This window comes from Phycodurus eques, chromosome 5 (genome assembly GCF_024500275.1).
Source record: "Phycodurus eques isolate BA_2022a chromosome 5, UOR_Pequ_1.1, whole genome shotgun sequence".
NCBI classification, from domain to species: Eukaryota; Metazoa; Chordata; class Actinopteri; order Syngnathiformes; family Syngnathidae; genus Phycodurus; species Phycodurus eques.
The window spans coordinates 8024701-8037517 of NC_084529.1; the positions used below are offsets into that span (position 1 = coordinate 8024701).

The 12817-nt window shown below is 41.2% G+C and overlaps 1 protein-coding gene across 3 annotated transcripts in view; it reads left to right on the top strand.

The window, feature by feature from the left end:
* kiaa1549la (KIAA1549-like a) overlaps positions 1 to 12817 on the top strand; it is a 144718-nt gene that overhangs the window by 76218 nt on the left and 55683 nt on the right. For all 3 annotated transcript variants that reach the window (XM_061677360.1, XM_061677361.1, XM_061677362.1), the window contains exon 8: positions 12282 to 12341. In XM_061677360.1, coding sequence (XP_061533344.1) covers positions 12282 to 12341 — 60 coding nt within the window. The remainder of the gene's footprint in view (positions 1 to 12281; positions 12342 to 12817) is intronic.

Sequence of the window (12817 nt, forward strand, 5' to 3'; positions counted from 1 at the left end):
GGTGTCATGATTGGTAATTGTATGATGTAGGACTGGAACCAAAAGCAGACGGAGGCGGAGGAAATAGATGAGAATGGTTTATAAAATAATCCCTCAGCGGGTAGGCTATCCAAGGGGCGAGGGTGGTCCGTTTGAACATGGAAGGTGTAGGAAGCGAAAGTATGGGCAGGTAAAGTAGCTGGGGGCGTGGCTGGAATGGGTAGCGAGGTGGGAGACATGGAAAGAACATTGGAGACGAAGAAGAATACTAGCGGGCAAGTACGGTTGCGAGTGCTCGAGGTAATTTACAAGAAGTTATCAATGTTGCCCTGTGTACCACGGATTACATCAATACTCTGGCGCTGATTTCCTGGCTCTGGCAGGCTTATATGCAGCCAGTGATGATTACTGATTGATAACAGGTGCACGGCTAAGGTGGTGCTGATTGTAGGGAGAGGAGAGAGAGAGAGGAAAGGGCGAGGCACAAAGCGCCACCCGAGCTCCAAAAAGGGGAACTGCAGGGCACAGACTATAACAGTACAAGGGAGAGGACGGCTCTCGCCTCAGTGTCAGAGGTTTCAACTTACACAACAAACTGGTGGGAAGGGTCAGGATGGGGGCACTGGTGAATAGCTCCACTGGTGAATAGCTGCTTAAGGTGTTTAAATGCTTGTGAGGCGGCAGGGGTCCAATGGAATGGGGAGCTGGTGGAGGTGAGGCTGGTGAGAGGAACGGCCATTTTCGTGTAATCACCGATGAAGCGGCGGTAGAAATTGGCGAAAGATAGAAAATGTTGAGGCTCTTTGCAGGTGGAGGGGATGGGCCGGTTGGTGACTGGTTGGATCTTTGCCGGGTCGGGTTGTAACTGTCGTTTGGCAATGATGTATCCTAAGAAGTGTACAGAGGAGAGATGGAATTCACATTTTTCCGGTTTCACAAAGAGTTTGTTCTCGAGTAGGCATTGGAGGACTTGGCGGAAATGTTGGCGATGTTCCTCGGGAGAGCGGGAGAAGATGATGATATCGTCTCAGTAGACAAAGACGAATCGGTTGAACATATCATTGTTAATGAAGGTTTGAAAAACTGTGGGGGCGTTGGTTAACCCAAAGGGCATGACAATGTATTCAAAGTGACCAAGGGGTGTATTGAAAGCGGTTTTCGATTCGCCCCTCTCTCTAATGCGGATAAGATGGTAGGTGTTGCCCAGGTCCAACTTGATGAATATTTGGGCGTCACAGAGTGATTAGAAGGAAGGGTCTATGAGAGGCAGTGGGGCTTTGTTTTTTACGGTTATCTCATTGAGGCCTTGGAAGTCAATGCAGGGGTAAAGAGTGGTGTCTTTTTTATTAACAAAGAAGAAGTCGGCTCCCAGGGGGGAAAGAAGAGGGTCGGATAAGTCCGGACGCAAGGGAGTCACGTATATAATTTTCCATGGCATCCTTTTCAGGGTGGGAAAGGTTATAGAGGCAGCTGGAGGGAAGAGGGGCTCCAGACAGCAGATCAATGGCGCAGTCATAGGGGCGATGGTGGGGAAGTGAGATGGCAAGGTCTTGACTGAAGACAGGAGAGATGTGCTCACATAGAGCGCTCCATTTCTCTCTCTTGCTCTTTCCTGTAGGCGATTGTCTAATTTAATTGATAACAAAATCAATTCTTCGAGCGAGGTGGGATCGTCACTGACTGCGAGCTCATCTTTGAGCTGTTCTGAAAGTCCTTTTATAAAAATGCCCCTTAACGGCATGTCCTCCCACCCGCACTCACCCGCTAAAATTCAAAATTCAGTACGAAGCCACTGAACTAGAGCCCTGAGTAAGAACAAGGAGGCGACGAGTGGCTTCTCTCTCCTTGACGGGATGGTCAAAGACCTTTTTAAGTTTGGCAGAAAAGGAATCCAAAGAAGCAAGGATGAATTATTCCAGAGCACGGTTGCCCATTTCGCAGCTCTTCAGCATAGGGGGTTGGTAATGAATGCTACTTTGGATTTCTCAGAGGGATAAGTCAACGGTTGCAGATCGAAAACAAGGGCGCAATTTAAAAGAAATTGGCCACATGAACCTAGGTCCCCTGAATAGGGTTCGGAAGGAGGGACGTGAGGCTCTTTGTATGGGAGGAAGTGTTGATCGGAGGGCTCGGAGCGAATACTCACAGGAAGGCTGTCGGAGTGCATCTGGGAGGATATGAGAGATACTTGCCGGGAGAGGGTGTTTAAGGAGTTTATAATTCCATGGAGGATTTCTTCTTGTCTGTCTATATGGGAGCCTTGGAGTGTGAGCGCTTTTCCCAACGCCTCCAGGGTTGCTGGGTCCATGTTGGCCAGAGTATTCAGTTACGATTGGTAATCGTATGATGTTAGACTGGACCCAAAAGCAGATGGAGGTGGAGGAAGTATATGAGAATGGTTTATTAAATAATCGCTCAGCGGGTAGGATATGCAAGGGGCAATGGTGGTCCTTTGGAACATGGAAGGTGTAGGAAGCTGAAGCATGGGCAAGTGGAGTAGCTGGATGGCGTGGCTGGAAGGGGGAGTGAGGTGGGAGACACGGAAGGAGCATTGGAGACGAAGAAGAACACAACCGGGTAAGTACAGTTGCGAGTGGTCGAGGTAACTTACAAGTAGTCATGAACTTACACAGGCCAACGGTGGCGAACCAGTCAGCCGCCGTGCCTAACAACATACAATGAATAAATAATAGAGACCACCAGCAGTAGACCACCGTGCCACCTGAAACGCATTATTATTATTATTATTATTACTATTATTATTATTAGATTTTGTTAAAATCATCCTACGTACTGGCCGGCATGGTGCTATAGGGGTTTTGGGCAGGGGTGATGAGTGTAATGAAACAATAGTTTGTCATGGTCTGTGTTTTTGTTTAGATTATATTTAGTTTGTTTTATTCCACGTCACGTTTTTCTGTGTCCCTTGACAATGTTAATGTCTTGTTCTGCTCGTTCGGTTTTGTCTCCACCCGTTCTCATCAGCCCTCTACCTTGTGTCAACCAATTAGCTCCTTCCAGCCATTCCAGCCAGTGTTTCTCATTGTTTCGTCAGTTTGCTTATTGTTGCTTACAGCGCTTGACTTGCTTTGATGACCACAGTTGTTATTATGGTGATGCAAATTGTTGTGCTAGAAATATTAAATTGTGTTAATATTACCTACTTTAAATGATTATAACTAAAATACCCTTTAAAACGCTCACTCATTTTCCCTCTCCACTGATTTTGACGGAGAGAAAATGTCACAGACCAGAGATATTATTCTGTAAAATATAATGAAAGGTCACACATTGTAGTACAAAAATAATAATCCCATCATTTCTGGCTTTATTGAATGACCTCCAGCCACATTAATTGAAACCACTACTTGAGGACATGTCATTGCTCATTAATTGGTTCACTCCGGGCACTAACATTAAATTATTTATGGCTTCTTGCAAAGAAGAAAAAAAAGTTTTATTGACGTGCTCAACACTCATTCACTTGATGGAACTATTAGCTTCCTCTCTCAACCGCAAGACAGTTGAATCATGCGTTGGTGATTAATTTCTCATCATTCACAGACGGTTTGGGGAGAAAATTTGTTCCACATTGTTCTGACAGCTGATCATTAGACTGTTGGGAATTATAATAATTCCCAAGCTAAATTTAATGCCTACCTATCTCACTATAGTATATGTAGTGCATAAAAATTCACACAGAAAGTTCCGGGTCCACATAGAAAACCCAGAACCCAATCCTCGCAAGGCAGCAGTGCAAACTAATATTGTTAATAAAAAAGTCTGGATAAATTTAGAAATCAATCATTCTAACTTATAATTGTCACTTTTGTTCCATTTCAGTGTAATTTGTAAACCTATTTTCAGCTCATGATTTTAAGTTGAAGATCCGTCCCTTATTGTTTGCTTATCCCAGTGATTTCCAACCCGGGTGCCATGAGTGACCATCAGGAGTACAGCTGGAAATGATTCAATTTCACCCCTAATTTGTCTGAAAATTACTATTTATTGATTAAAAATATATTTGTTCATGTAATTGTGCCAGCAATTTATAGTGAAATGCAGAACAATTACATGCATTTGCATTAGATGGCAGAATGTGCAATAAACCTGTGTATACATGTGTTGCCATTCAGACAAAAGAATAAGTTATGGCTTTCTGTGTACCAATTAGGTTTGTGTTCAAGTAAACCTTCCCATATTTCAAAATTTTATTTCAATAGTCATCCTTTGTGTGACATTTTTGTTTGGTTGTGTGCTACGAATTTTCTTTTTTCTTATGTAAAATAGGTTTATTGGCTCAATAAAGGTTGGGAAACACTGGCTTATCCTGTTTCGGGTCAGGGGTGCTGGTGCTTATCCAAGCGAACTTTGGGCTAGAGGTGGGGCTTCACCCTGGTTTGGTTGCTAGTCAATTGCACACATAGAAAAACCAATCAGCCAATATTCAGTTAACTTTACACACACACTTTTTTTTTATGTGGAAGCAAGCCAAACAGTAGTGTAGAACAATTGAAACAAACTGAAATTCAAACCCAGAACTTCAGACTGTGGCAAATGTGCTCGCCACAACCCCCACCATGCTGTCTGTTGAATAATAGTATTATTATAATGTGTGTGTGTATATCAAACAAGGTCTCACTATAGTTTAGGCCAGTGATTCCCAACCCGTGTGCCGTGGCACATTAGTGTGCCATGAGCGATCTTCATGTATGCCGTGGGAAATTATAAAAGTTGACTTAACTGCTGACTACGTTTCTCGGCTTGGCTGGGAACGCGTTGGGATCCCCTCGGAAGAGCTAGAGGAAGTGGCTGGGGAGAGGGAAGTCTGGGCTTCCCTGCTGAGGCTGCTGCCCCCGCGACCCGACCTCGGATAAGCGGGAGACAATGGATGGATGGATGGATGGATGGACTTAACGGCTCAAAAAATTTGTCATTTACACGAGATAATGTATCTTTGTTCCTCTATTTATGCCAGTGAGGCATAGTGACAGACAGAACAAATGAATGCTCTTCTATTAGATGGTAGGAAGTACATACAGTAATTACGGGGTATCTACCTTTTGTGACATTTTTGTCTGTTGGTGTGCCGTGAGATTTTCCAATTGTAAAATATGTGCCATCGCGCCATAAAGGTTGGCAATCACAGGTTTAGGCTCACTATATTTTCCCTGTTTTATTGAGGACCTCAGTCAGAGGCAGTGGCGGAGCTAGACTTTTATCCTTGGGGTGGCCAGGGGGTGGCCAAGGCTATTTCAGGGGGTCCACAGACTATGACAATGAATTTGTTTCTCAACCAATGAATTGCAATCAGTCTCTAAATGTTGCAATGTACAGACAAAGCACACAGAAGATGAGGTTTGTGCGCATAAATTAAAGTTTATTAACAATGTTCACACAAACAGAACTTCAACTGCAACAATTTTAAAATCACAGAGTAACCCGCTCACACAGTTATCCATTCACAAACACACACAATTACCCACTCACAGATTCTCACGCAAACACACACACGAGCAATTCACTCACACGCTCTCTGTTCACCTTACCGTTGCCCGACTTGCTTCTCTTTAAAAAGAAGTTATATATCTTGTCCCCCTGTCTTTACATTTCTCAACGGACCCTATGAAAAAAAGGCCAGTTTTGTAACGCTTAGCATCACTTACAATTGCACAATGTTATCAAATCCCCACTTCAAGCCTAAAAAATGTAAGGGGAAATAGACCAGTCAATGTAACATTCATATTCAAACATTCAGCTACTAAGTGGTTCCCGACTGGTTTTGCCTCAGGAGCCAAAATTTAACTTAGTCATTAAGTCGCAACCAACATTTTTGAAACTAAAATTTATTTCACAAAAAAAAAATAGCCCAGTAATACAAAAGCCTTTATGCGCTTTTGAAAACATGAACACAGTTGATATATATGAAACATGAACAAACATGACAAATATGAAATAAAAAGGCACACTTTTTATGAATAAAAAGGCAGACTTCTTTTTTTGTAGTTGAAAAAGGCAGACTTCTTGAATAAATCCAAATAATAAAATAAAACAGACAAAATACTTAAATAAAGAGGCAGAATTCACTCTAATTACAGGTAGGTTATGCCTATTTTAAACAAGCTAAATTGGTGATTCTGGTGAAATTTCAGAAATCAAACTCTGAAATATAAAGGAAGAATTAACTTGAATTACAGTATTTATGCTTTTTAAACAAGTTACACTTGTGAAGCTCATTAACAGCACTTTTGTGATGCCCTCAACTCCTGATGTTTTCTTTGAAAGCACTCCACTAGTTTGCCTTAAAAGTGTTTTTAGCTAGCCTGTTGTGCAGTACATTATGCATGAAATAAGATGCTGCACAGATGAGGAAAAATATGCAACAGCAACACTTTTGACACTGTAACGGTGTCAGTTTGAAAGCTTTTAAACAAACAAACATGTAGAGACATAACAAAAGGCAAAATGTGAAGGATAACCCCCCACCTTCCTTCACGTTATATTTCATTTAAGCCAACAGAGCATGAAACAGCTAGCTGGCCGATTGTTTGCTGGTGTCATTCCTCTAAAATCATTGGAGAAACACGTCACTATATAAGCAGCAACCCAAATTAAATGTACACGTTAATGTGGAGTGGCTGTTGGAAGCTGACACTAGTTATGTGGAGACGCCATGAGACTTGTCCATGTGCCCGTGTTTGTGTGTGCCAGCGAGAGAGAGAGAGGCTGGCACACTGCACTGGCTGCTAATTGAAACACTGCATGCCGCTGCTGGGTGATAAGATTTAGTTTTTACCGCCATGAGATGTAACTTAATGTTAACTTTAGCTTGATACCCGTGGCTGCTAGCAAAACGATCTCCTATCTGAACACAAAAGTGTTTTTAAACAGCGACCCATTCGGACACCACCGTAAAACTTATTTTAGAACGACGTCGTAGGCTCTGGGGCAAATCCTCTTCTTCTGTGGCGATTCTTCTTCTTCTCCTAATAAATGTGGATTACTTGTGGTACATAGCACCAACTACTGTACAGGAGGGACTTAGCAGTCAACCGGCATCACTGATTTCAAAATGCAAAGGTCTCCTTTCGACAAGACGTGTGGTGCCGTGATATGGCACCTGGCGGGTCCAATCAGATTTCAGGGGGGTCCGGTGCTACCCCGGATTATTTGTGGTACATAGCGCCAACTACTGTACAGGAGGGACTTAGCAGTCAACCGGCATCACTGATTTCAAAATGCAAAGGTCTCCTTTCGACAAGACGTGTGGTGCCGTGATATGGCACCTGGGGGGTCCAATCAGATTTCAGGGGGGTGCGGTGTTACCCCGGCCTCACCTCTGGCTCCACCCCTGGTCAGAGGAGAACAAAAGTTGAGAGCCATGCTTGAGTCCTGTGGGGAAAATTCTCTAGATATAGTTTTAATCTTGAAAGAGTCGCCAGACAGAGGTATGAAAGAATACCAGTTAAGAAATATATAAGTATTGCCGCTGATATACCGTACTTTGAGTTTAAATAAGGGACAGAACTTGTCTGTTTATGATCCAATCTAGTAAAATGTAGTTGTTGTTGCCAGAGAGATGAGGCAACTTCAATTTATTTTGTAGCATAGAACTGGACCCATGCAAGTCTGCTGTCATTATGCAAATTGTATAGTTATTATGTAAGAGTTGTTGTTCTACTCATTCTTTTTCTCAGTGAGCTGCTGGGCTCAGACAGCCTTTCGCTGCATATGTAGGGTGCCTTCTACAGCACTGCCTGCTGAGAGGCACTGAGTCCACTGCAGGGAAGCGAATGACTAATGACCTAGTTTACTGTATGTCCGACCTTCCACTTAAATAAGACATTTAGAAATACCTGTTACAGTGCATAGAGAAGAAAACATTAAAAAGACATGTTATTGATAAACAGGAAGAGGGATTACTTCTTGTGTTTTAGGGGTGAGTCATGTCACCTTTTGTTATTACTGTTCATCGTTACATGCAAATTTCAAAATGTGTTGGTTTTGCAAAGATAGAGAGATAAGGCTCAGGTTTGAAAGGACATTGACAGAGAGCTGCACATTATAGTGTAATCTTGGTTCACAAATGGAATCCGTTTCTTGACTCCGCTTGCGAACCTAAACGTTTTTGTGAACAGAGGTAATGGTTTCCATTGAAACTATTACAAATGCAATGATCTGTTCCATTCCACGAACAAAGTCATATTTACATTTTTATGAATGTGTGGTTCAAAATACTGTACAATACAGACTTAACCTCTCAGTGCAGTTAAATTCACTGGCTGGGATTGGTGCCTCCTTCTTTTTCTCTGTGGCGTCAGCAGGATCCCACTCGAGAGTGAGTCATTTCAAAGCAGATAAGTCTTGGAATAACACTATCACTTGCCGTTTTCAGATTTTATGGTGCCATACTAAAGGCAAATTTAGAGCTAAAAAGATATCTGCAACGTGTGACACATGGAGCAAGATGTTTATGCGAGAAAAAGCACAACTGAGCCTTCCGCAGCCATACCGAAAATAGTTCGTGACCCTAGGTATTTTTTCGTCAAAGGTTTAGTTCATCAACTGGGTCATTCGTGAATAGAGGTTCCATTGTACTTTAGACTCAACTACAAACACATATGAACCCCCTTACTTGACTGTATGTTTGATCGTGGTGTTTGTTTTAGACAATCCTTAAGGAGCACAGAAGTCCAACAACAATAATATTGCTCAGGTTCTAGTTGGGGGGGGGGGGGGGGGCATTTCCCCCAATCATGCCCTTCCAGGTCTCACTGTCATTGCCCACTTGTGCATTGTTAAGACCCAGCAGAAAGAGGCAGTCCCCAGCGTAAATGCTCTCCAGCACCCCCTCCAAGAAATCCACAGTGCGTGGGTACTCTGAACTGCTGTTTGATGCATAGGCACAGACAACAGTGAGGAACATTTGTCCTACCCAGTGGCGGAAGGAGGCTACCCTCTCATCCACCAGGGTAAGCCCACACATATTGCTCTTTTGAGTAAGGGTCGAATAACGCCTATCTTGAAAGTTGCAGGTACAGTGCCAGAGTAGAGTGTTAAATTTACAATATTTAAGATGGAAGGTCCTAATATTAAAAACAGCTCTCAACAGTTTCCCAGGAAGAGGGTCGAGCATGTTCTTTGTTTTGCCACACTAGCGTGTTTTGTGAGTCTCTCAAGGGATACTTCCTAAAGATGAGAGAGGGTAGCCAGACGCGTGTTCACCTTAGTGTCCAAATTAGTCTCAGTGATCAAAGAATTCACCCAGGCTTGAGGCAAAGTGTACTTAATTTAATTCCTAATGGGCAAAATTTTTTTTTTAGTAAAACATTGCTTGAAAAAGGGGGATTTTTGGAAGTAGGCTGCTGTTGGTTTAGCTTTGCTACTGTGTTAAATAAGTATTTAGGGTTACTATTATTAAGACAGATTATTATGGAGAAATAATTAGTTGTAGCTAAAATGAGAGCTTGTTTGTATTTCAGTAAACTATCGGCCCATGCGTGACGGAAGACCTCAAGTTTGGTCGCACGCCATTTGTGCTCAAGCTTCATACATTAGTGTTTAAATCCTTGGGTTTCATCTGTGAATCAAGAAGTAAGTCTCTTAGTGGTGCTATGGTGTGGAGTGCGTTACACAGAGCCACAGTAAAATAATTTGTGAGATTATCACTTGGACCCACATAAGAAGGAAATGAGGCAATTGCTGAGGGTAATAGCTCAGAGGGTGCAGTGGTGGTTGAAGAACTAATATTACGGCTGCTATAGCATCGGTTGTGGTCAGAACGATGACAATGGGTTAAGACTTAAAATTTTACTGCATAACGGTTGAAAATAGTCGTGGTATAATGGACATTCAAGGCCGCAATGACCAGGGGCTAATACCAAATCTACAGTATGACTATTATTATGGGTCGGTTCCTGTATTAATTGCAAGAAACCAAAAGTATCAAGTATTGTCTAAAATGCCACACTAAGAGCTCCCGACAGGGAATTCATATGAATATTAAAGTGACCCACGATTAATATATTATCTGCGTGGGTGACCAAATCAGCAATAAATTCAGAGAATTCATCTAAAAAGCCGTAGTAAGGGTTGGTGGGGACGGTAGCTAACAGCAAGATAAAATGGCAGCGGTGCTGCAGATCGTATAATGAGAACCTCAAATGTTTTTCAAGTCCATGTTCGAGCTAGAGCTAAGGTTGAGAACAGATTTAGGGATAAGAGTACCTATTGCCCGCACCCTTAATAATAGTTCAACATGTGAAGTCAAAAAGTTTGGGGGAGATCCCTCTAGGTGGTAAAAACTCATTTGATTTTAACCAAGTCTCTCAAAGACCAATTATATTAAGATAATGGTCTCTGATAAGCTCATTGACTAGCAAAGCTTTCTTTCTGATGTAATACTGTAATACTTTGATTTTCATTAAAGTCGGCTGATCGGTGCTGATGCCCCGAGTATGCCTCGTAGTAATGTTAATAAGACTGCGACGTCTATACCCTGCATTGTATTTTGAGTGGCTGTAAGCACAGCGAGAGAGTAATACTGTAGGGATCTGGTAGTTATTTTTCGACTTGTCGCCAATAAAACAAACAGAGAAAGAATGCTAAAACTCATCACACAGTAGTACCTCTGTCGAAAGCATATCAGTCTACAATGCATTAGTGTGTAGTGAATCAGAATGTATAGTGTGACAGACTTTTCCAAAAAACCCATTCAAGTTAATGAGACATTCAACACAAAAGTTCTTCATCTTTCACGTTCCAAATTCAAACTTATCATTACATTCAGAACATTTTGATAACTATTTTACTTTTCAACAATTTTGCACATTCTCCCAGCTTCCCAATAAAATTCCCAAATACAGATATTTGATCTATTTACCGCCTCCTTCCAAATGTCTTGACCAAGTCTCACATCCTACAACTAACAATTAAATAACTTCCACAGCATTTCAGTTCAACTTCAGTTTTTAAGCTTTCACATGCCATTTCAACAGAAATTGCATTCTCTAGTTAAATATCAATTTACAAATATAATTTACGTTTACCATTATGGTAAGTTTAAGAGCATGTAGCCGAAATCATAATATTGACTGTAATGAAAATGACCAGGGATTCTGACCAACCAATGTCCCATTTTATTGTCGACCGCTTCAACTGTAAACGTCTCATCTTAAGCAGGTCTGGGGAAGAGCACAAAATGAGGCTCCATGAACTACAGTAGGATCTTGATTATGCGTAACGAGCTCGAGACAACATCGGTGAATTAAGATGTGCTCAAGGTGTCAGTAGTCAAAATCATTTTGATCGATGGGAATAGTTTGAAGGGGGAAACTGCCAGATTGAAGCAAGAAAAAGTTGGACGAAAGTTAGATTCAAAAGATGGCATGCGCTGGTAAGTAAACTGGATGAAACCGGTATGGAGGGAGACTGACAAGGATGCCAGGGTTACATGGAGTATAGATGAATGTAGAAGGAGACAGTATGAGGTAGGAAGGTAATGGAACCTGACAAGGAGTGTTTGGCTAGTTTCATCCTCTGTGTTTGGTGAAAGTGGCCGAGTTTTTGCTGATCTGTTGCTTCAGGCTACAAAAATACTGCCAGATTCAAACGTTGAATCTTTGGTCATATACTGTGTAAGACAAAAGAGAGATGTTTAGATGCAAATGTTGGTTGATTGTTTCAATATTTAATTAACTTATACCGGCTACATCATCGGTATTGTGTTGCATTTACGTGATGATGATGTGTGCGCTTTAGCAACACAGTTCTTAATACATATCCGAATGCTTCAATGTGTGTGGATTTGTTTTTAAAAACAAAGATCAATCTAAAAATGTTATTCATGAACAGTGGACACAAACCTGAAACTCGTGGGAATGGGAAGAATCCATAAATAAATTGTTTAAGCTGCAGGGGTAAATGCTTGGTAAAAAAGTTGCAGTTTATAGTCCGAACTTTACTGTACGTATATGGCAAATTTTCATGAGAGTGTGAACTCTGTTGGATTTCCAATGTTCCCACATTTAAAACATAAACATAAAGAACAAAATAATCTGAATTCATATCTTTGGTGTCAAAATAACAATCCACTTAAAATTACATTAATTGATCTAAAACGGCACTTGGTCAAACCTGGTACTAAAACATCCTGGAATATTCACAGATAAAGATTTGAAGATGGAAAAGGATTGTGGTTTAAAGCTTTGGTTTAAATTCCACACAATCCAATCTCAAGTGTTAATGTTAATGATTACCCAAACTAAAACCTCTTTAACTATCTGCTTGTCTTTTCACCTCAGCCCTTGAATACCACAATCTCAACACATCCACTGCGACCAGGAGCTATTGGGTTATAACAGGTAAACTGCGATGTAAACTGCTGTGTTGTTCTTTCCCCTCTGTTTTTCACCCTCCCTCTTTCATTGGATTGATTTTGTGGTGGGTGGTTGGGTTTAGTTTTGTCACATTCTAACTACCATACAGCATACGTGTTCACATGACAACTGTGCTGCCTGCTTGAATCCCAGAATATCGCACAATACAATATTGTCATGATATTTTACCCACGATAACAATTGATGAAGCAATATACAGTATATATGTGTATAGGAAATATACTGTATAAACACTGCAGTATATCCTTCATGGACAAATCAATCAGAACCCATGAATGAAGGGCAGCATGATTATTAAAATAAATAAAATAATCACAATTATTTTGATTAATATTGTAATCACGATTATTCCTCATGTTAGGGAAAAATCTTTATTTTTATTGCACTACTTTTTAACAAACAATATGTAACAGTTTTCAGTTCAAAATGAATCTTTAAAT